The sequence below is a fragment of the Oryctolagus cuniculus genome, chromosome 3, assembly GCF_964237555.1.
Source record: "Oryctolagus cuniculus chromosome 3, mOryCun1.1, whole genome shotgun sequence".
In the NCBI taxonomy this organism is placed as follows: Eukaryota; Metazoa; Chordata; class Mammalia; order Lagomorpha; family Leporidae; genus Oryctolagus; species Oryctolagus cuniculus.
In genome coordinates, this window is record NC_091434.1 from 8,327,234 (window position 1) to 8,351,622 (window position 24,389).

General features: G+C 48.8%; 1 protein-coding gene across 3 annotated transcripts in view; it reads right to left on the bottom strand.

Moving 5' to 3' along the window:
• Positions 1-1,828: 1,828 nt before the first annotated feature.
• The window catches only part of CAB39 (calcium binding protein 39), a 93,540-nt gene continuing 70,979 nt past the window's right edge, over positions 1,829-24,389 (bottom strand). For all 3 annotated transcript variants that reach the window (XM_002712517.5, XM_051848108.2, XM_070070080.1), the window contains 6 exons: positions 23,612-23,730; positions 18,386-18,554; positions 11,388-11,447; positions 8,197-8,262; positions 6,062-6,205; positions 1,829-4,291 (listed from right to left, as the gene is read on the bottom strand). In XM_002712517.5, the coding sequence (XP_002712563.1) occupies positions 4,103-4,291; positions 6,062-6,205; positions 8,197-8,262; positions 11,388-11,447; positions 18,386-18,554; positions 23,612-23,730 (747 nt within the window). In that variant the 3' untranslated portion in view covers positions 1,829-4,102. The remainder of the gene's footprint in view (positions 4,292-6,061; positions 6,206-8,196; positions 8,263-11,387; positions 11,448-18,385; positions 18,555-23,611; positions 23,731-24,389) is intronic.

Below are 24,389 nucleotides of genomic sequence, written 5' to 3' on the forward strand. Positions count from 1 at the left end.
CCTGGATCTCAGTGTTTTGTGGCAAGGGGAAGTGGGCTTTCAGCTGGTGACTGGTAGGAAGTAGAATGGGAGCTGATGCATGAGCACAGCCCTTGGGGTGGCCATCCAGTGACACTAGGACCCAACAGGACCCTGCCACTGCTGCAGCAGCACAACACACAAGCAGACTGAATTAGCTGGCAGAGGTGAGGTGTGGTGGAATGAGAAGGCCATGCCAAGATGGCTGCTGGCAATGGAGCCTTCCTGGCAATAGGCTGTGATTGGATGGCTCCGGAAACTGCCTGGCAACAGGGTGTGATTGGTTAGGGCATAGACTGCCCCTTGACCAGATTGGCTGCCTTGGCTATATAAGCTGCTGTACCAACTGAAATAAATGAGTCTCAGGCTGCTCGCCTGCTTTCACTGACTCCTGGGATCTGTGTGGTGACTCCGCGCCTCTTGCCCCCACCACGCTCCTCAGAAGAAATCCACAGCAACAGTGAGGTGGCACCACTGGCCAGGGCACATCCCCTGCCCTCAGCAGAGAATGGAGATCCTGCTTACAGACAAGGGGTTGAAGGAAACAGGGGGGTGCACATGCCCCCCAAAACAAGGCAGCCCCGCAGACAGGCCTTTGTCCACCTCGCCTGCATGGTTCTCTCACCTTTGCTGTAGTTTCGTGGTGGTAAGCAGTAAACACTTTTTTGGGAAAGGTAGAGTTAACAAGAGAGGCAGAGGGAGAGAGAGGTCTTCCATCCGCTGGTTGGTTCACTCCCTAGATAATCACAATGGCCAGAGCTGAGCCTACCTGAAGCCAGGAGCTTCCTTCGGGTCTCCCATGCAGGTGCAGGGGCCCAAGGACTTGGGCCATCTTTTTTTTTTTTTTTTTTTTTACAGGCAGAGTGGATAGTGAGAGAGAGAGACAGAGAGAAAGGTCTTCCTTTGCCGTTGGTTCACCCTCCAATGGCCGCCATGGCCGGTGTGCTGCGCCGATCTGAAGCCAGGAGCCAGGTGCTTCTCCTGGTCTCCCATGGGGTGCAGGGCCCAAGCACTTGGGCCATCCTCCACTGCCCTCACGGGCCAAGCAGAGAGCTGGCCTGGAAGAGGGGCAACCAGGACAGAATCCGGCGTTGGGCCATCTTCTACTGCTTTCCCAGGCCATAGCAGGGAGCTGAATCGAAGTGGAGCAGTTGGGACTCGAACTGGCACTCTTAGCTTTACCTGCTAAGCCACAGCGCCAGCCCCAGTACACACTTCTGCCCAGGTTGGACTGCTAATAAAGGGTCAGGGACCAAGGATCCACTCACCACTTCACAGTCTACATGCATGGTGTAGCACTGACACTGGGGGGAGTGGGGCGGGCCCCTGGCATCCTGTATCAGAGCACTGGTTTGAGTCCTGACTGCTCTGCTACTGCTCCTGGGAAAAGCAGCAGAGGCTGGCTGAGGGGTTTGGGCCCTTGCACCCACATGGGGGGCCCTTGCACCCACATGGGGGACCCAGAGGAAGCTCCCGGCTTCTGTCTTCAGCTGGGCTCAGCCCTGGCTGTTGCAGACATTCGGGGTGTGAACCATCAGATGGAAGATCTCTCTCCCCTTCAAATATATAAATCCATCTTTTAAAAGGCATAGTAACGACTTCACTGTGACACCAGGCAGAGCAAGGCCAACATGAGTGTGGGAGTGGGGAGGGAGAAGACAGGTGACTTCCAGGGCAGAACTCAAGGGGAGTGGGCGTTAACTGTTTCCTGCCCAGGCTGTGAGAGCACACATACCTCTGTGTCTCCCGACTGGGCTGTCCAGTGACACAGACGCAAGAGTCTACAAGGTACCAAAAAGACAGACAATGCTGTTTCTCCAAAATTTTTATTTTAATTTAAATTACAGGGCCAGCCAGATATTCTAAGAAATTCACTTTTCCTCAGGAGAAAGGAAATGCTCTCATGGCATTGCTAACAACTGTATACATCTCCACTTTTTTTTCTTAAAGGGTTAAAATCACATTAAGTAACTGCCAAATGTAATTAAACCTTTAACACAAAAGAAACCACTTTCGATATAATAGTTTTGGTAATATGAATATATTAAATGATCATAGCTTCAAATGCAACTGTTCCACTTTGAATGTTTTCACATTGCTTTGTTTAGAAACCAACAGAGTGTGAAGGACCCTCAGCCCCCGCCCCCTGCCCCGGCAGGGCCACCGAGGCCACCCCTCCTCACAGAGCAGGCCCCAGCGCTCAAGTGGGAGCGGCCGCGTTGTCCGAAGCCCTGAGAGCTCTCTGGCTCGGCAAGGAGCGCTTCTACTTGGCACCCGTCACCGCAGGATGGCTTCACACTAAACCCAGGTGCCCGGCATTAGCCTGTGGGAGCAGTGCCACGGCCCGGCCACGGTGTCTTCCTAAGCAGCCCAGAGTGTTCTGTAGGGCCGATCGCTTTCCCCACGTCTGGCAGAAAAACACGACTCCCTTCCCACAGGGTGTTACAAAGATGGGCTTGGGACAACCAGTTACAATGCAGACTGCTAGTTTCATGAATTTGAATTCGATGGGTATTTCGGGAACCACTTTCCTACCTGGTATTCCTTGGAGGGGACCTAGAACCTGCTGGAACATCTGTTTACTGGCTGATAAATCATTCAATTAGTAAGAGAGGCTAGCGAAGAATAATTATATGAATTTCTTGATCAGCTACAGCCATGCTGAATTCGAACGGGCAAACTCTGATTGGTAAGTTGTTAGTTGTGATCTTCGTATCTCTAAGATGAACAGATCCCATTCTAATAACTTGATATAGATAAGAGTCTAGGAGACATTGTTCTGCCATGGTCACAGTAACAAAAAAGTGGTGCAAAATCAGTTACTTTATAAATACTGGTAATTTGCAGCATTAAGGAACAGGACATTAAAAAAAATACATTTCCCACAGGACACCTCCGCCCGGAACTCTTGTCCTGGAGAAGCCGAGGTGGTCACCACTCAGCTTCACAACCACGGGACGGGTCAGCTGCTCTAAGCAAGAAGAGGCGCCCGCTCCACGGAGTCTTCCCCGCACGGAGCCCCAGCCTCACCCAGAGACCTGGCAAACTCACAACTCCGTTTTCCGAATGAGGTCGATATTGTGCAGGCGTAGCTGACCCAGTTCCAGGTCTAGAGTTCAGCCTGTTGATGGCACCCCACTAGGGAACTAAATACAAAGGATTGGTTTACTTTTTGTTTCTTTTAATGCTGTGATATTTAAATGTTAAATCAGCATTTTCATGTGATCTGAAGTATTTCAATTACATATGAGCATTCATTTTTTTGCAAAAACTCAGTATTAGGTAATAGTTACATACTACTACAATAACATTCCTCTGCTGTACAAATTAAACCATTTAAAAGAAATGAGCATTCTAAGAATTATATACAAAAGAAACCTGTGAGCAGTGTTGAAATGAAATGCAAGGTGTTGTTGCTAGCTCTACTGTTTTAAAATACCTGCAAAAAGTAAAATCAACAAATACCCTCAACATATCCAGGTTTACAAGTCTCAAGAAAACCAATGTCAGAAACCCTAGAAAGCCGTGAAAAGCATATGTACACTTCCCTCGTGACCCCAGGAAGCTTCACACTGTGAGAAGTTGCTAAGTGTATCAATTTATTCGCACACCACCTTCATCCTCCCCAGAGCCTCCCGCCTGGGACAGGGCTCCCCTGACTTCCTTCGGCGAAGGCCCAGGAGCTGCCGTGAGGGTCAGGTGCGCGCGCCATGCCGCACGCTGTCTTCCACAGGGCAATGCCTACACACAGGTCTAGGTGGACGGGGTCGGCGCCCGCCCCCCTAGCCACCCTCGGCTGCGTGCTGGCCTCCAGGAAGCCAGCTGTGTCCAGCACTCCCACAGCAGTGGAGTCTTTGAGCTCTGAAATGACACAAAGATCAAGGAAAAGCCCACGTGTGCTCTAGTGTGCAAGCAGCAGCAGCTACGCGCTCCAACCTGGACTAAGAACAGAAAGGTCAAACGAAAACCGTTCACTTAACAGCAGATTAGCAGTAATGTTCCTCATGGATCGGGAAGAGTGCCTGACGCTGAACAGCTAACAGCAGGTGCTGAACTTGCATTTAACATTGAGGGTTACTGGAAATCAGGCTTCTTGCTGGGCCGGTCTCTTCAGATCCCTGATCTGTTTGACCAAGTAGGTCTTCTCGTCGTTGAACTGCTCGTCCTCCGTCCTGTCGTTCTGGAACCTGCTGAGGAACTCGATGAGCTTGGTCTGGTTCTTGAGCAGGATGTCCAGGATGGGCTGCGTCTTGTTCGGGTTGGCGACAAACACCTGCACAGGGAGAGGCCGCGTCACTCACAGCACAGAGCGGTGCCCTCCCGGGGCAGGCGGGACATCAGGGAATTAGACTTTGCTTCAGAAGCTCTGATTTTACAACTTGGAGAAAAAACGTTCAATGTTTTAGCACAGGAAGAGTGGACTAGCTCATCCCGCTAGCCTGAAACAGTGGTTGGTGCTGACTACAGATGTGCACTGCAGAATAAAATGAGCAGAAATAATTCCTGGGCACGGGAGGGCTAACTGGATGCTTCTTTTCTTTTACTTGAAAGGCTGAGCGAGAGAGGGCTTGATCTTCCACCTGCTGGTTCACTCCCCAGATGGCCTCAATGGCTGGGGCAGGGCAGAATGAAGCCAGGAGCCCAGACTTCCATCCAGGTCTCCGTGTGAGTGGCAGGGGCCAAGTACTCAGGCTATCCCCTGCTGTTTTCCCAGGTGCCTTAGCAGGCAGCTGGATGGGAAGTGGAACAGCTGGGACCTGAACTGGTGCTCCAATACAGGATGCTAGCATTGCAGACAGGGGCTTAACCCCCTGTGCCACAGTACAGACCCCAGATTTTAAGACCAAGATCCAAGGGGTGGACGTGTGTGGGGTGCAGTGGTTAAGACGCCGGCCGGTGTACTGGCATCCCATCTCACAGTGCTTGGGGATGAGTGCTGGCTCTGCTCTCGATTCCAGCTTCCTGCTGAAGTGCACCCCAGGAGGCAGCAGGGAACGGCTTAGGGAGTTGGCCTCTTGTGACCCATGGTGGAGACCAGGACTGAATTCCTGACTTGGCTTTAGTGGGGCTGGGCCCAACCCTGGCTGCTGCGGTCATATGGGGAATGAACCAGTGGATGGGAGATCTGTATGTCCCTCTGCCTTTCAAATAAATAAAAAGCTTCAAAGAAAAAAAAAAAAAAACAACAGAGGGGTAGGGGAGGGGATAAAAACCCCAGGGCGCAGGCATTTGGCCAAGTTGTTAAGGTGCCTGCATCTAACTCCTGGCTCTGGCTGACTCCAGCTTTTCTGCTAATGCAGACCAATGATGGCTCGAGTAATGGGTTCCTGCCGCCTACCTGGAAGTCCTGGCTTGGGGTCCTGGCCTAGCCCTGCTGTCGCAGGCATCTGGGGGGTGAGCCAGCAACAGGAACCTTCTCTATCTTACGGAAGGGGAGAAGGAAGGAAGAAAACTAGCGTCTACAAAACCACTAAGAAGTGGTTTTGCTTTGGGGCCAGCATTGTGACACGGTGGGTTAAGCTGCTGCCCACAGTGCAGGTCCATGTGGCTGCTGGTCCGAGTCCTGGCTGTCCCACTTCTAATCCGGCTTCCTGTTAATGTAGCTGGGAGAGCAACGGCAAGGCCCTGCCACCCAGGTAGGAGACCTGGATGCAGCTCCTGGCTCCTGGCTTTGGCTTGGCCCAGCCCCGCATGCTGCAGCCACTTAGGGAATGAATCAGTGGATGGAATCTCTGTCTCTCTTTCCCCCTCCCCTTTTAACTATGCCTTTCAAGTAAATAAAAACTTAAAAAAATTAAAAAAGAAGAAATGGTTCACTTTGTGATAAGCAATCCTCTAATGTGGAAGATAAACTTTCTTGCACTCAAATTCAGTATCCCACATTTCTAGATCTTTCTGCTTAAATGTTACATACACCACACGAACATGAACACTGACGACACGGAACTCCATCACTCAGACGACCAGAGTGAGGGCAACACCCCGCAATCTGTTTGAAGCGCACTGAGCAGCTCTGGATGAAGGCTTCGTCTTCGTACTCTACCTTAAAAACGTGAAAGGCCTCAAACTGGATGTTGCGACTTTTGTCTCGCAGAAGGTTCATCATTAACTTGAGGTTCTCAGGTTTACTGATGTATTTCGTCATAATTGTGAAGTTGTGTCTATCTAACAGTAGTTCACCGAGAAGCTGCGAAGACATTTAAACAATCATCCTTACATTAGGATTTAAAGAAACAAACATCTTGTAACACCTTTAGTAAGCATATATGAGCAGGGACTCGGAGGACTGGCGAACTGCAGTGGCTGTGAGAGCCACAGGCTGCGAGGCCGGTGGGAGGAGCAGGCGTTGTGCGGCGCCTGGGGATGGGGGCCCTGGGCAAAGCTGGCCTGGCCTCGGATCTGGCTCCCTACTCCTTGTCAGCGCTGTAGCCCTGAGCATGTTGTTTAACTTTCCCGTGCCTCAGTTTCTCATCTGTGCACTGGGAGTGGATAAAAGGTGCCTGCATCTCAAGACAGCGCCGTGGGTGACCAAAGTGTGCGCATGTACAAGGGGCACGGCAGGCCTGAGAGGAAGAGGCGGGGGTCTGCGGGAGAAGCGCCCACGCACAGCTGCTGTGCCGTGGCTCCGCTGCTCCTGGCTGCCTTCTACCCATCTGAAGTCCCCAGGTGGCTGACTTCTAGCTAAGCAGCCTGACATCGTGTTATCAGAGGAGGCCTGCCAACGGCTCACTTCACTGAGCCCCAGGTCCCTGAAGGACTGGTAGTTCTTCAATTTCTTTAGACACAAAATTGAAGAACTGAAAGTCTCAGGCAGGGAACCAGCTACTGACAAAAGACGACCTGCTTTGTGTCTACGCCCAGGGTGCACAGGTGGAGTGGCCACCTCCTTTTCATGCTGGTAATTCTGAAAGCCTTTCTCCTTAACCAACGAGCTGCAATTTGGTCACAGTTTATCGATTTGTGAAACATGGCCACCCTCTGCTCTCGCACACCACAAGGAGGTGCTGCTGTCCTGGCAGTCCTGTCTGGCTGCTGTCTCAGAACGCTGGGGAAGAGCACTATGCCCTGGCCCTTTGGGGCCGAGTCAGAGGAGCAAGGACACTGAGGTGTCCTCCTGTCGCATGGATGTGCAGGGAGGAAGTGCCTCCAGCAGCTCCCAGAGTTCTGCAGAACACTGAGGTGGGAGGGTCCTCACGCACCATCAGAGTCATGGTCAAGTCGGAAGCCCTGGGGCTGGGGCCCAGGCTGAGATCAGGACCCTCAGCACTGACTGAGATGGCCTGGGCGAGAGCAGTCCTGGCAGGCGCTGAGCGGGCGACTTGCGCAGCGACCGCAGGGTCAGCAGACAGCATTGCTGTCGAAGGCTCCTGATGCCCTTCACTGTCTTTCCAGGGAAGACAGTCCTCGGGGGCCTTCTCCTCAGGGTGGGATGGGGAAGGCAGGCATAGGGCCCTCATCGACATGAACTCCAGACCTCGGAGGGGAAGATCTGAGCAGAGCAGAAGGTATGACGAACCTGGCCGGTGGCACACACAAGCATGCGCCCCCGTGAACCCTTCATGATTCCCATGGCAGTTCCTGTTGGGCCCACGCACTGACAGAATGGGGCGCAGGCTTTCATTAACTAGCCTAAGAATTTTCTGGAGCAGGGGTCAGCAAACTGTAAAGGGCCGGTGAGTAAATACTTTAGCCTTCGCAAGCCATTCAAATATGCTGTCACACCTGGAGCAGCCGTGGACAACAGAGAAATCAACGGCTATGTCTGCGTTCCTGCATGACTTTATTTACAAACATGGGCACTGGCTGCACTTGGGCCACGGCCTGTTGTTTGTCAATCTGTTCTAGAGTTTACATCCTAATTGTGACATTTTTAAGTTCCTGAAGGACCTGTCCATCTCGGATTTGACACGCAGCAGCCAGAGCTGTCCACGAGCCACAGCCGCGCTGAATGCTTATTTAGTTCATGTGAATCCCAGCCTCAAGTCTATGCCCACTGCCTGTGGGGTCTCTGCATACAAGGGGCTGGGCACATGCAGTGCTGCTGAGCCCACTGCTTTCTGTGGAGACCCTGGCCAGAGACACGTGTGTTCCAGCCCATGCCAGCCCATTCCCTTTCCACAAGGCCAAATGCCAAACATGTGTGAAGAGAAATAAACTGCACAAAATAATCTCTCGTACCTTGAGTGACTGTCTCTTTGTCACATAATTTTCTGAATGGAGTAATTTCTCATATTCACTGAAAAACTAAGACAAGAAAACATTTATCAGTGTTATTAAAGACTGGCAGCTAACATTATAAAATTCAAATACAAACATTTAACACCATATAGGCCAGCGGCTGCCCCAGCTCCCCTGTCCTCTCACGCTCAGGGAGCCCCAGGTGATGCCCGATGGTCACCTGTGGAAAGGGCCCTTGGACCATCTTCTCTTGGCACCAGCTAGGTCCTAGTGCAGATCCAGTGTTGTCACCCCAGACTTCACATCAGCTCTTTTTCTTTTTAAATTTATTTAAAAGGCAGAGGCACACAGAGATCATCGATTTGCTAGCTCATTCCCCAAATGCCTGCAACAGCTGGGGTTGGGCCAGGCCACAGCCAGGAACCCCAAACTCAATCTGAGTCTGGAGAGCATCACTGAGGGCATTGGGAAGGTGAATCAGCAGATGGGAGCCTTCTCCCTGCCTCACACACTCACTCACTCACACACACATACACACACACACACACAAGATAATGTGCATTTCCATGACCTTCATGAAGCTTCCCCCTCAATGTGTGTGTGTGTGTGTCTGTATACATGTGTGTTGGCATGTGTCAGTGTATATGCATGTGTGTGGACGTGTGTCAGTGTGTGTATACATGTGTGTTGGCATGTGTCAGTGTGTGTGTGTATACATGTGTGTGTATACATGTGTGTCTGGGCGAGGATGAGTTGGAGATGTTCCAAGATTGCAGAGCTGTGACTTTTCGTGCAGGTGGCAGGTCCTGGGGGACGCTGCTTTGTCACCTGTCCCCGTGAAAAGTATCTGTGCTGATGTGTCAGGACGGGTCCTCATCTGCCATCCATCTGTGATACACAGCAGGGAGTGACAAGCTGGGGTCCGTGTGCCAGACCTCGCCCTGCTGTTTTTATAAACGGTCCTCACTGGCCCACAGCTCTTTGTTTGTTGTAAATGGATTTGCTTATATCTTTCGCCCAGAGCTGCTGTATACCACTTCCACGTGGAGGACAGGAGGCTGCCCAACGTGCTAGCAAGCTGGAGCTTCTCAAATGGTCATCAAACTGATGCTCCAAATAATCGGCTCTGCCTTCAACGGGCAACACAAAATACACCTATTTCAAGTTCCTGACGGAAAACGCAGGTTTTCTGCTGCCCCTTGGTCGCCAGGGATGCTATCCTATGGAGCTCCGTGGGGGCACACTCAACACTCAGTCCGTGCCTTCCTCAAGAATGCGACTGCCCCTCGGGGCGGGCACGGGCAGATGCTGGGGAATACACCCGGCCACGCCCGCACCCACGTCTGCGGCCCTCCTAGATGTCGCTCAGAGAATGGCACTTCCGTGGAGCACTGTGCCACTGCAGTGCCACCCTAGGCGAGGGTGTCACTGTGTGACACTGAACTGCACTTCCCTTGAAGAACGCCAGTGGGACAAAGCTGTCCCAGGTTCTGTGCCAGAAAAGGCTATATTCTTTCTTAAGAAACCATTTTGCTTTAGAAGTGTGAGTATTGTGGTCTTTGAAAACCAGAGCCAAAGTACACCTCAATGCAAGACTTTCTTTGACTCACCCACACCTCTGCCTCCTCTCCCTCGATCTCACTGCTCCATACACAGGCCTGGGATGTGCTTCAGAGTCTTCTAAAACCCTGTTACCTGTGTCACCCACTAGTACCATGTAGGAAGCTACTGTATAACAAAATTTAATAAAAGACTCCCTGCTTATACTAAGTGTCCTGGAATGTAGCTCATCTGTGTCTTTGGTGGCCTCTGATGTCAGTATGCTGAGAAACCTCTGAGACTGTGTGACAGGACAACAAATGGCTGCTGTTGATCAAATGCTTACCGAGCTGCGTCCCTGATGACACAGGAAGGCTGCTGCTCCCATTTCAAACCAACAACACACACAGAGAAGCACACCCGCACCCAAACACACAGGGGCAGAAACAGAAACAAGGGGCCGCAAGGTCGAAGCCCTTACGAGGGCCGAGTGTGCACTCAGCACTGTTTAGATGCTGCTGGTGGGCGGGAGATGGGGAAAAACACAGAAGAAAGCACAGGCTTTTGCCTACTAGAACCTTATGACTGAATCGAACAGCAAAGAAAACAACGGAGTGCACTATTACTCTAAGTTCCCTAGGAATCCTCTCCGATCTTAGACGATGTGTAGGTGAACCACAGGGCGGGGGACAGCCGTGTCTCAGGAAACAAGCACAGCTGGCAGAGGTGGAGGACAGGCTGGGGCTGGTATTGTGGTGCAGCACTGGTTGGAGTCCCGGCTGCTCCACTTCTGGTCCAGCTCCCTGCTAACGTGCCTGGGAAACAGCACAAGTCCTCGGGCCCCTGCAGCGACGCAAGACACCTGGACGAAGCTCCTGGCTTTGGCTTGGTCTAGTCCTGGCTGTTGAGGCCATTTGGAGAGTGAAACAGCAGATGGGAGATCTCTCTCTCTCTCCCCCTCTGTAACTCTTTCAAATAAATAAACAAATCTTTTTAAAAAAACAAATCTGTCCTCTAACTCGTTCAAATAAATAAATATTAAAAAAAGAAAAAGAAAAAGCAGAGGACAGGCGACACTGCAGCCCGCGGGTGCTGGTGTGGCTTGAGGCAGTAACGCAGCAGCACGAGTCCTACACAGCTCTGGGGACACTCACGCCACGAGTGTGACGCTAAGAGCTGGAAGGCACCTTGCCGACGGCTTACTCCAAAGTCCTCCCCTGCACACAGCAAAGGACAGACCTGTAACAGCCCAGCACTCACTCCTGGCCTCGGCCCCAGAGGCGTCAGCACAGCTGGTGCCCACCCACCCCTCAGGGCTGCTCTCATCCTAGCACTGCTGCCCCCTTCGATACCTGTGGGCAGGAACTGACAAAAAAGGAAGAAACGGGAGGGAATCAGGTAACGCGTTCATCTTCCTTTTATCTTAACTATGGTATCACTGGGCAGCAAAATGCTCTCTCCTCCTCTTCCGAAGAAAAGATGCCGAGAGCAAAGCGCTGACCGCAAAGATCCAGTTCTGCTTCTGACGAGCAACACCAAGCCAGCATTCAGAGACAAGAAGCAAGGTAAATATCCTGGAACGTATCATTCTAATCACTCATTTCTGGGAAGAAAGTTGTAATTTGTTATCTGAGTACATTTCATATACTTACTCTATCATAATGCTGTTCCAAAAATTCTGCACTGAGCAACTTGTGTCTTGTAAGTAAATCCTAGAAAAAGAAAATACTTTTATAGTGGTTCTGCACTCAAATTCTTTCAGAAAAGATAATCCTAAAACATTCCACGCCATTTTACCTGATAAAAATGTTAAAAATTACCATATTGAACACTGTAGCATGAACTACACTGAAAACATTCACTCCATACAAAGGAGTGAAATTACAACTCCAATGAGTACTAGTCATGGATCTATAGCTCTTAAAAAAACATTAAGAAACAAATATATAAGGCAATGGAAATATAAAAAGAAAGAGAACAAAACAGTGGAATGGAAGTTAGCGTTAATTGTTGGGGTAAACCATCAAACACAATCCTGCGCCGAGTGCTCACGGTAGAGAAGGGAAATGTCTTTCGTTAGAAAAAGTTTTGGTGCCGGCGCTGTGGCGTAGTGGGTACAGCCACTGCCTGCAGTGCCAGAATCCCATATGGATGCCAGTTCAAGTCCTGCCTGCTCCACTTCCAATCCAGCTCTCTGCTGTGGCCTGGGAAAGCAGTGGAAGATGGGCCCAAGTCCTTGGGCCCCTGCACGCTCGTGGGAGACTCAGAAGAAGCTCCTGATCGGCACAGCTCCAGCTGTTGCAGAAAATTGGGGAGTGAACCAGCAGATGGAAGACCTCCCTCTCTGCCTCTCCTTTCTCAGTGTAACTCCTTCAAATAAATAAATAAATCTTAAAAAAAAAAAAAAAAAAGTACTGGAGGCTCTACTTTCTTCCCCCTGAATTCACTCTATTCAGTTTCGTATGTAACGCAATCTTTTTTCAGACAGGATGCTTTTTTAAAAGCCGCAACACATTATAAACTTTGTGCCTAAGTAAGCAGAATCATAGTGCAAAAAATGTAGAATTACCCATCAGTTTAACCAAAAGTCTACCCCGTATTCTCAGGAACAGCCCAGACCTCACCCCAGCTTTCCCAGAGACAGGAATCATAAGCCCCTCCTGTGAGCCTACGTGAAGCTCCAGGAGCAAAGACAGGATCGGCTGCTGGGACGGAGAAGTTCGGAATGGATGCGCCCTGGTGAGAACGGCAACTTGGAGTTTCTTTCCTGTTTCTGTTCAAAGGTTGCCCAGGATACAATGAAGTGGTGTATCCTGAAGTACGTTCAAGTTTAACACTGGTCGTAAGCAGCGCTCAAAACTGTTCCATGGTAAATGTGCCAAGTGTTAGAGCTTGAGCGCAGGTGGAAACCCGGGAGTCTGAGACCCCGCAGGGAGCTCCTTGGCCACCCGCCTCCGGTTCACATTCTCCCCCAAGGGCCGTGTGCAGTCTGCCCTCCCCTCTGCCTGGTTACCTGCTACTCATCACTCACTCAGGGAGCACTTCTAGGGAACCCCTCTTAACTGCTCACCAGCCTGACAGAACCGGCCTCAGCTGTGACTTGACCCTGTTTGTGCGGTTATTTGATTCAAGTCTCTCCTGTACTCAATTATAAGTTGCATAGGTCACTGGCCCTTGAATTCCTAGCACCTATATGCAGTGTCCAGCATACAGCAAGATCTGAGTACTGAACCCATTCACGAATGAATCATAAAGCCAGGGAACACATCTGCAAACGTCACACATCACATCAGGCCATCTCCAAAGTGCATTTTTTTTTTTTGACAGGCAGAGTGGACAGTGAGAGAGAGAGAGACAGAGAGAAAGGTCTTCCTTTGCCGTTGGTTCACCCTCCAATGGCCGCTGCGGCCGGTGTGCTGCGGCAGGCGCACCGCGCTGATCTGAAGCCAGGAGCCAGGTGCTTCTCCTGGTCTCCCATGCGGGTGCAGGGCCCAAACACTTGGGCCATCCTCCACTGCACTCCCGGGCCACAGCAGAGAGCTGGACTGGAAGAGGGGCAACTGGGACTAGAACCCAGTTTGCCAGCGCGGCAGGCGGAGGATTAGCTTATTGAGCTTCGGTGCTGGCCCAAAGTGCATTTTTATGAAGGCTCCTGATCCCACCCCAAAGGTTTGTTCAAGCTGCTAGGGAGGGCCTGTGTGCTGCAGCTCCTGCCCAGAACAGTGATGCCTAGGAAGCACTTACCCAGTTTTATTCCACATGCTCCTTGATTAGAAAACCAGGAGGTTGAGTATGCTCCAGCTCAAGAATTTGGCAGAGCACTACAAGGTTCCCCCAGGGGAAGGAGGAGCTGAGGGCGGGAAGGGAATTTCCAGGATGTGAGCACCTGGGTCCATGGGTCAGATGCCTGGGAGAGGAACATGTGTGGACTCGATACAGCAGGCATAGAAGGCGCTAACACACATACTCCCATGGCCTCTTAACGTGCTGTGCTGGTCTGTTTGCGGCTGATGTCCCCCTGTGCAGGTGCTACAAGGACAGGCACTCAGAACCTGCTGACCTGAGCAAGGGACTCTGTCGCTTCTACTTCTTTGTGGCTAAACTTTTCTGGAGGCCAGCACAAGGAAGCACAAAAAGGAAGCCACTGCTCACTGTGCTGACATCATCTGTTGAGACAGAATGCCAAGGGCAAGGAAGGGTCTGGGGCGGCTCTGGCTCTCAACCTGGGGTGGTAACTCGAGACGTCAACATGCTATGCAATAGGTTTTTACTGCAGATTTGATTAAAGTGACCACTCACTCTAAAAGATATATTTTAAATTTTATTTACTTGAGATGGGGGGAGGGGAGAGGAGGAAGAGAGGGACAGGGTTGGGGGGGAGAGAGAACTAGACATAGATATTCCTCCCATCTGCTAGTTCATTCCCCAGATGCCCAGTTTGGGGCTGGAGGCAGAAGCTGGGGGAATATATTACACATTCCAGGTCTCCCACTGCGGGGCAGGAACCCAATTACTTGGGCCATTACCTGCTGCCACCTAAGGTCTACACTGGCAGGAAATGGGAAACTGGGAGTTGGAGGTGTGAATTAAATCCAGGCACTCCAACATGGGACATGAATATCGTAACCGTCAGGCTAAACACCCTCCCCGAAGAATACCGTTCAAGCAGAAGCAAGAGGCTCTCGGCTGGACACACAAAGGGCACCTCTAAGATCTCCCCATTTATTTGTTATCATCTGGAAACTCAGGAACTGGTTACCAATCTGGCAATCAAGTGTCAGCGGCTTTGAGGTAGAGGAGACTGAAAGGGACACTCTCAGGGCAGTGCAGCAGGTTAATCACTTGGGAACACTAGCATCCCCTACCAGCCACACTGTGCCTTCAATTCAAGCAGGTAACAGCTGAAGTCCCACCCACATGGGAGACCCAGACGGAGTTCCTGAACCCTGGTTTCAGCCTAGTCTGTCCCTGACTACTGCAGGCATTGGGGAATGAATCTGTGGATGGAAGATCTTTCTCTCTGTCTCCCCTTATCTGTTGGTTTTCAAAAAAAGCAATTAAAAAAAAAAAAAAAAAAAAGAGGAGGACACTCTTTGATGTTAAAATAGGTTTGGAGCCCCAGTGCCATTTGTTAAGGATATTCCATGGTCTGGGGATGAGGGTAAAACATTTGTGGGAAAGATGCAGCAGCGAAGAGCCAGCACCGAGAAGGCCAATTCCACGCTGGGAAAGGAGGTGATGGGGGTTGGGGCTGGCGCTGTGGTATAGCGGGTAAAACCGCTGCCTGCAGTGCCACCATCCATATGGCTGCCGGTTCAAGTCCTGGCTCCTCCACTTCTGATCCCATTCTCTGCTGTGGCCTGGGAAAGCCGTGAAAGATGGCCCAATCCTTGGGGCCCTGCACCTGTATGGGAGACCTGGAGGAAGCTCCTGGCTCCTGGCTCCTGGCCTCAGATCGGCACAGCTCTGGCTGTTATGGCCAATTGGGGAGTGAAGCAGAGGACGCAAGACCTCTCTGTCTCTCTGCTTCTCCTCTGTGTAACTTTCTCTCTGACTTTCAAATAAATAAATAAATGTTAAAAAAAAAAAATAAAGGAGGTGATGGGGACTTGGGCAATGCCTCTACTTGCAGAGAGATGAGAAGAATCGTAGCTTGAGAATGTGCTAAGAGCTCTGGAGAACAAAAAGCAGGAATGGGTAGGAATCAGAGTCGCAAGTGAAGGGGAAAGGGCAGCAGTCAGCACCTGGTCAGTGACCTGACAACCTCACAGACACACGTGATCCTAGACCAAGTCCAGGAGCTAACAGGGTTTCCGATTTCCTGCCTCTCTGGATTCTGGTGTATCCACAGCCCTGGTGCAAACCAGAGAAAGGCAGCGATCACCTCCCCAGTCCAGCAGACAGAGCAGCCAACTTTTACAGTGAATGATTTTAACGACGTATGTCCTACTTGAAGCCTGCCTATGTCTAAGGACAAGGTACTCAGTCCTTACAGCCGTGCAGTTCCTTATTGGAGCTCAAAGTTAGACAGCTCTTCCTGTGCTAGAGTTAAAACATATCCCAAGTCATTTCCAGAAAATCTCAGTCCTGACCAAAAAAAAAAAAAATGGCCACTGTGGCCATTTGGGGAGTGAACCACAAGATGGAAGATTTTTCTCTCTGCCTTTCAAATCTAGCTCCCTGCTAATGTGTCTGGGAAGCAGGAGAGGATGGCCAGAATAAATCTGCAGAACCATTCGATATCCAGCAAATGTTCCTTGTCCTGAAGGAGGCATGCACACAGCTAGTTGTTCACGGACACAGATGACATGAAGGCACAGAGCTCTTTCCTTGGTATTTGGCTTTTAACAGATGGAGAGACGCGGGTCCCTTTATCAGCAGAGCATGGCTGGAGCCAGGCAGCCACATCCAACCTCCTGACCTGCTGGCACCTATGAGACTAGGATGACTGAGCGCACTCTGAGCGAATCCATGCTGGCTGTGGGTACATGCTTTCCTTTCCAAAATGCTTGGGAATCACCTGAATCTCTCTGGGGATTCTACCTTCTTTTATTCTGGAAACTGGAAATATATTTGTTGGCCTCCTAATGCTCTTCCCCATCTCAATCCCTCAAAAAAAAAAAAGAAAAGAAAAGAAAAAAAATCACAAATATTTGGCCATCTGGTTACTATCTCAGTATCCATTCATTCAAGCTATGACTGACTGACTTCAGGTGCATGTTTAGAGCAGTGTTACTGTCTTCGTAGGATTTAGCAGGCGCTTTACTCCAGGGCTACAGACGAGTTGCATCTGTGTGAGGAGTGCATTCTCCGGGGGCGGGGAGGGCAGGTTGGTCCCACGCTCTGAACAGACAGCGGCCTCTGAGATCTTTCTCCCTGCTGACTGGCGTTTCTCTTGGGGAGGCATGGTGCCACCCTGAGGTGACAGTGGTAGGCCTGTGCCTCTCTCTAGGAACTGTCACAGCTGCAGGCTCTACACTTTGTTTCCTGGACAGCTCTTTGTTTAGGGGCCTCTGTAATGAGTGCTCGCTTTTCCATGTGATGAGAACATGGGAGACACCGAATCCCAAACGGCTCAAAGTATTTCTTCTAACGTCCATCCTTAGAACCCAAGTGCACTTTTTCCAAAGTTTCCCTCCTTCGGGGTGGAGGCTACCATGAACCAACAGGGCTGCTTCGCTCACAGGGCTCCATCACCACCATTTTCTCCTTGGTGAGAATTACCAGAAAGAAGCAACTAATTGAGACAAAATGATCAGCGAGCCAGTCAAGACCGCCAGACACTGAAAGTCACATTTCGTCATGCAGTCAGCACACCTCTCTCACTGGGGAGTCAGTCTGGCCACCCAGGAATATGTCCTCCACGTGGCAGGGGCCGAGCTCTCATTGCTGCTCCTCCATCCTCTCCCGTGAGCCTTCTGCAGGCAGTGTTGCCACTCTCGGGGTCCTGGCTGTCTGACCTTCACACATGGTGCCACTACCTTACCCTTCAGCTGGGTCTGCTGCTTCAGACCAGGGCACCCTTCCATCCACAGAAGCTAATCATGGGCCCAGCCCACCAACTGCAGTGCCACCTAAGACATCATGCTGGCCACTCTGTGTTATAATCCCTAATTCACTTATTTTGCTTTGTAAACTGACATAAATATACCTGAGTCTTACCCTAGGATTCTGACATCATGCTTAGTGGTTCTGGGAGATTAATCCCTGGGCATCTCTCACGTAATGGGCGACTTTATTCTCATTCACTGTGAAGCCCTAACGACCAGGTCCCCAGGCTTTCATTCGCTACTAAGGGCATCCATTCATTCTGATGCAGGTATTCCACCTGGTGTGTGCTCATATCTCACGGGCTCTGCATCACCGTTAAGACCACTTCTCACTGTTCATGGTAGCCTGTTAAATACTGGTTATGTTAAAATAGTCCTGAATAGTCACTTATACATTAAGACATTTTATAAAAGAAAATGCAATATACAAAGGCTTGTCCTCACTGTGAGAAAATAAAGACTACTGTTTATTTACACATTATGTAACACAACACTGAACTACTAAAAATAAGTCTGCTGTGTGTTGTAGAATGGCATCACATGACAGGTGTGTAACACCAACCTACAACACGGGAGGTAAGGCACACAAGGGGATTTAACAGACATGTTCTGGCATGAGCAGAGGGTGGCGGGGGGAAGTGACTCCACTGTCCCCGCAGGTCTGCTCACAATGTGGGTGTCTCCGTCTTCGGTGTGGTTCTAGTATTTGCTAACACGTATTTTCCAAATTAATATGGCCCCTGAGCAGAAGCCAGTGACAGCACCTGGTGTTTAACAAAGAAGCTGATACAGAGTGTCCCAACACAGGAGACAACCTGGGGGCTGAGTGCCCTGTATTTCATGTACCATACTTAGTGAGTAATTTAACGCAAAAGGGGAATTTTGGCCATGTAGGACATGTCTTTTAGACAGACTTTAGAATCTAACTTTCCCATTCTTTCTAAACTGTGACACTACTGCATAGTCTTAAATCACACGTATAAAAAATACTCTCTTCTTTCTTCCCACTAGAGGGCAGCCGTGCGGAGGACGTTAAGCAAAAGCTGCGCAGGCGTCCACCGGACTTGAAAGTACACTGAGAGGTTGAAAGCTTTTGTTACCTTGAATGTGGCAAACGCATCTGAAGCTATGTCAAATGTTGACATTTCGACATATCTGAAGAAATCATAAAACTGCTCTGACCACAAAATGATTTTTGCGAGTGGTTCATGTCTGATGCATTCTCTTAACATTATTCCACAATTCAGAGCTATTTCTGGAGATTCATATCTGCAAAAACAAAAGAGAAAAAACCCAAAAGTGATATCTCTTTTACAACCCCAACACTGAACAGCTTAAACTTTCAGAACAGGAAGTGTCAGAGCCACGTCCTAGCTAAGCGGCTGCGGCAGGTTACAGGGGCCTTTCCCTGGGCGCGGAGCCTGTGCGGGTCAATTTCCCTGCACAGTGCACAGGCGCTGCCTGGTGACACAGCCTTCAGCCCAGGGAAAAAGTCACGAGGAGACCATGTGACCACAAGTTCATTATCTAAGCTAAAACAGGTGGAAAGAAGTACTTAAGGTCACAGCGCTTCATATAGGGGTTAGTTTTTACACATGGTGCCCTCAACACTAAGACAAACCCAAAGCACAATAAAAACAATAGAAAACAAAATTCAGAAATCCAGTATTTAAACAGGTCTATTAAATATTTAGCATTGATCTCACTGCTTCAACACTCAAAGCAGTACCTCACGCTGGAGGCAGCTTGTAAACAGGACAGGGCTGAGGGCTTGGTACTAGCGGAGGGGATGCGGGGGCTCTGCACAGCCTCATCTGCTCTCCACACACAGCATCTCTCACCTCTCCCCTCCCCAGGCCTGGAAGGAACACCTCAGGGCTGAGCGGGCAGCGTGGTCCCTCCCACAGGCACCAAGTCTGGGCTTCCCTGCTCAAATCCTCCCCTACCTCTTCTGCTTCCTTTCAAACCACACACATTGGCTTAATTTCTTCCCACGCAGATGCTCCTCTGGTTTTGTACAGTCAAATCCTCCATAACTCCAATGAAACAACAAATAGGTCTCTTGGCTAAAAAAGCACTCTTTACCTCATAATCTATTCTAATGAATGTCTGGACAGTGCCTATCTTTGTATCTGTCTTAAAAAAAAAAAAAGAAAAAAAGAAAAGAAAAGAGGAAAAAAAAAAAAAAAAAAGAAAGGAAAAAACCCTCCCAGTTCTCCTTTCTATCCCCCTGTTTCTATTTCTTGCGCGGGCAAGTCTACCTGTCCCCTCCAACCAGCTGCGAGCATCCACGCAATCCCACCTCCCACCCTGACGTGACGCTGGCTACCCCTCCCCAGGGGCCTGCTCTGCAAGTACTCAGGCACTTCATTGCCTCTGCATAGCTTCAGCTAAAGGTCTCAGATCAAACCCTGTCACCCTCCACAAAAGAACTTCTCTGAAACATGGTTTCATTTCTATGTATCCATCCCCAATGCTGCAGTAACTTACTCCTGGAGACCTGCAGTCTTTGTTCAAGATCTCTTTTAACAAATATACCCAACTCACAAGTATACCAACAGTATTTCCAGTTTAGGATCTTGCTAATCAAATAAAGGGCACATGTCTGGGCGTAATGGCCACCTGCCCTTGTCAGGTCTACCATTCTGTGGACCCACCAGCCCCCCACCCTGCCATGAAACGTGCAGATCCCTCCTCACTGCTGCCAATCATGTCAGGGCCAGTCCCGTTCCTGCACCTGTGCGCCTGACAACATGCTGTCAGGACACCTTCTTCCGTTCTTCTGCCTACAGAAACACTAACCACCTGAAGTGCCATTCCTTTGACCAATCCCTGTCTTATTCAGCAGCCTCTACTTCATCCTCTGAAATCCTAGAGCAGTAATTTCTTATCTGGTAGTTTTACCCTCCCATCGCAGAAACACTCATCGTAGATCCTCACCAAGATCAGCTCTACATTCCTTCGTAGGGTTGTGGCACGGCGGCCAGCATGACCTGCTCTTGCTGATTGGAACGCCTGCCCCCAAACGGCTGACTGCACACTTCATCTTCGCTGATCTCCCAGAGGCAGCAGAGGACGAGGGCATGAGGGCTCGGGATAACAAGTTGGGCAGGTTTTGACGGAGGCTTGTCAAGATTGTCTGAATGATTAAACCATAACCCAAAGAGTACAAGGCAAACAGTTATGCTGTACAACCTGTTAGCACTAGAGTGGAGAGCACATTAACATGTAAACTGCCAGTAACAAAACCTCCCAATGCAGACTAGCACTAGCAGTAAGACTGCAAATGCAGCATAATTCCCCCAAAGTCTCTAACATTAAAGTACTTTTAGTCTCAGAAGATAATCACGTCGTATGGAAGTAGTCTAAACTCATGAATCTACGAAAGTCTTTGAAAAAGCGGCTGTTTCCAGGCCTGGCAGGAGCCCTCTGAAATCAGCATGGTAGTCTCCTATGCCAGAAAGCAAGGAAGCTGGCACAGACCAATCAGGCCTTAGGAGGAGGATACAGGAGCAAACTGAAAGGGGGCCCAAGAAGGGCAATCTGGACATAAGGAAGTAATGACTGCAGTGGACTGAGAAACATCAAGTATCTACTTTTTAAAGAAGAAAACCTGAGGCCAGTGTTGTGGAGTAGTGGTTCAAGTACCGGCTGCTTCACTTCCAATCCAGCTCCCTGCTAATGCGCCTGGGAATGCAGCAGAGGATGGCCCACGTGCGTGGCCCTGAATCCAAGTGAGAGACCCAGATGAGGTACCCGATTCCTGGCTTCAGCTTGGCCCAGACCTGGCGGCTGCAGCCATTCAGGGAGTGAACCAGCAAATGGACGATCTCTCTCTGTCTCTCCCTTTCTCTATAACTCTGCCTTTCAAATAAATAAAAAAAATCTTTAAAAAACAAAAACCTGCATTTGTAATGTTTAAAACAACAGCAATTCAATGCTTATCTAAGGAAGTGTTCAGGACACCAAATGATTATACTTAAAAAAATGATGCCTCAGCCCAGCTCCGGCCATTGCAGCCATTTGGGGAGTGAATCAGGGGATGGAAGACCTCTGTCTCTCCCTCTCTCTGTCTGTAACTCTGCCTTCCAAATAAATAAAATCTAAAACAAAAACAAAATCAAAAGATGCCTGTCCTTCTACAGACAGTATTTTGGAATACGGAGGCCATCATTAAGGAAATGTTCTTCCTTATAGAAGAAACACATTTAATTATGTGGATAAGGAACAGAGCTAGGAAAATGCCACTTTAATCTAGGCAATGATCCTCAGAAGATGCTAAAACCACATGGCAAAAGTCTGATGGAGAACTTCAGAATGGGCAGATTACAGATTAACAACACCTGCATCCACCGGTCAAAAGTAGGACAACCAGTGCCACCCCTGGAGAGCTCTTGTCCCTAAAGAGAACATGACTCTTACCAAACCATCAACTTACGGTGGAACTTGTTAAAGGAACACACAGAAATGTAAATCCAAAATGAGATTTTTCTAAAGAAATGACCCAGTGCTTAAACAAATACATGGCACGGCATTCTTTTAAAAAGGGCATTAACTATTATAGATTAAAAGACAGTTAAGAACTATATCAATCATATTTAGTTTGTGAACCCTGTTTGGAACCTGACTTATACAAATTAACTGTAAAATGATATTTTTGTGAAAATCAAGGAATCTAGGCCTGTAAATCATACCATGACTACGTTATGCTGTGTTACATATGTGACGCTGTGCCTGGTGTGTTCTGCCGTGGCGTGTGTGATGCTGTGTTGTGTATTATGTGCTGGGGATGCATACTAAGTGCCATCACATGTGAAGAGGGTGAAAAACAGGTAAGGAAGAGAGGAAGCCAGAATGACAGAGCACTAGTAACCCTGCGGTGGGGGGCTGGGGGCTGGGACGTTAGTGACATCATTCCAGCTAGCTGCATGCACAGTTCCTGCAGCAAAGGGTGGGGCGGGTTCTGGCGGACCCCAACACCAGTCACAACCTCAGCTTCCCCTTTTCCTCTCTGGAGGAGGCTTCTGCTTTGACCTCTAAATTGCATCCCAAAAGTCTTTAAGTTACTCAGTGTTTAACAATTTTCATGACATAACCCTGGCTACTCTGAAACGAAAACACAGAGAGAGTTAACTAATTTATGAATTTTAACAATCACTGGTTTCTATGGAAAAGGAAATAAAAAAATACACAAAGGCATCTGGAAGCTGCTCTAAGAACATCAAAATTTCAGGCTACTCACTCCATGTTTACACACTCAACTCTGGATTGATACAAACAAAATCAGAAGCCAAAAGTTCTGTATGGCAATATCTGAAGAAGCAACAGGGATGTCAGAAATAGAAAGGAGGAAGCAAGATTGCTGGCATGAAGCACACGCACTGACTCATGCTTTGTCTAAACAAGTCTGAACTTGGGGGAAGTGTTAAACCACAGAGACAGGAATCAGAGCGAGGGAGCTAGAAAGCTGGGGTGGGAGAGCAAGCTGATTCACGCCGCCAGTCATGCCAGTAGCATGCTTGCCCGCCAAGCGAACAGAACACCGCCAGGCCCGGACAAACACATGCACTTCGTCCCCGGGGCTGGCGAACAACTCTGGTGTGAGACAACGGGAGGTTCCCTTGCCAGGTGGGGAGGCTAGGTGCTCAGGAGAAGAGGATTTGTTTTTTTTTTTTAAGTTTTAGTTTTTGGGCTTTTGTTTGCTTTTTAAGCTGACAGTCTAGCCAAACACAAATGCCTGTTTAGTCCTGAAGTAACTCCAGGAAGATGCGCCATGACTCACTAAGGAGAGGGGCTAATGAGTGGACACAGGTAAAAATCAAAGACATTGCATCATAAACAAGTCCCTTGTTGAAACAGAGTGAAGCCACACAGCAGCCACACTCCACTGACAAGGCGGCTTTTCCTGCCACTCCGGGTGAACACATATCCAAAAGAGGGATTTTTAATGCATAACCAATACTTCAGTAGAATTCAACTTTTTCATCTCAGAAAACAGAAACAAAGACAACAAAAGAATTCAACTTTTTCATCTCAGAAAACAGAAACAAAGACAACAAAAGAGGTATTTTTTACGACAGACATGTTAGATTTGTGAATTTGGAGGCTCACTGAATTTTACACTCCCAATGTACCGGACATTTTCTAACTCAACTTAGCTCAGACACTGAAGTTTCAGGAGGGAAGTATGTTCAAGATCCAAGGAAAATGAGCTGACTGAACTACAGAGAACATGCTTCCCACATTCACCATCCTGTTTTCTCCCAAGGCGAAACTTCCCTTTTTATTTTCAGCTAAGAATATAAATTTTATTACATTGTACATACCCTTTCAATAACATGAACAAAATATTCTGTTGGGTGCAGATGTATTCAACAGTAGGAGTTCTTGTACCAATTTGTCTTCTGAGAATATTGTTGAAAATTTGAGCCACGTCTTTTTTGCCCTATTAGGAATACAATCATTAAAATATTTACCTGACTAAACATTCAAATGCCCATCCACCCGCCCAAATCAACTCAAATAAGGACACTACATATTCATAGGACTGAATATCTGAATTAAAACAATTAGAGAGAGTGCATTTTCTTATTTTACTGCTCCCTTTAGAACCCTGGATCCTAAGTTTTAATGGTGTACTCTTTAAAATGAACAACGTGTTGGCACTGATACCTCACTACATTCCACATATCATTGCAATCATTTCTAACCTTCAGACTCATGCTGACTTGGAGATGAAAAACAAAACTGTGCTATATGCTTACAGTCTACAGGGATCTGAATCCCACCCAACTGGAACAGCAGCTTCAAAGAGGACGCCTGTGCTGTGCACAGCACATACACTTTAAGGAGGGGACGCTGTGCTACGTTAGTATAATGAGCATGACATGACTGTAAGAAGCTGAGCTTTAATATCAAGTAGACATATCCCCCCGTTAAACGAGATCTGCTCAGAAAGAGTGCACAGATTGAAAGTGAAGGCAATGAGTATTATATAATGCAGTGGTTCAGAGATCAAAACTTTGTTACAGCACTGTACAAAATCAGATGGACATTATTATCATTATTATCATCTAGTGAACTTCACAATCAAGAAGCTGCACA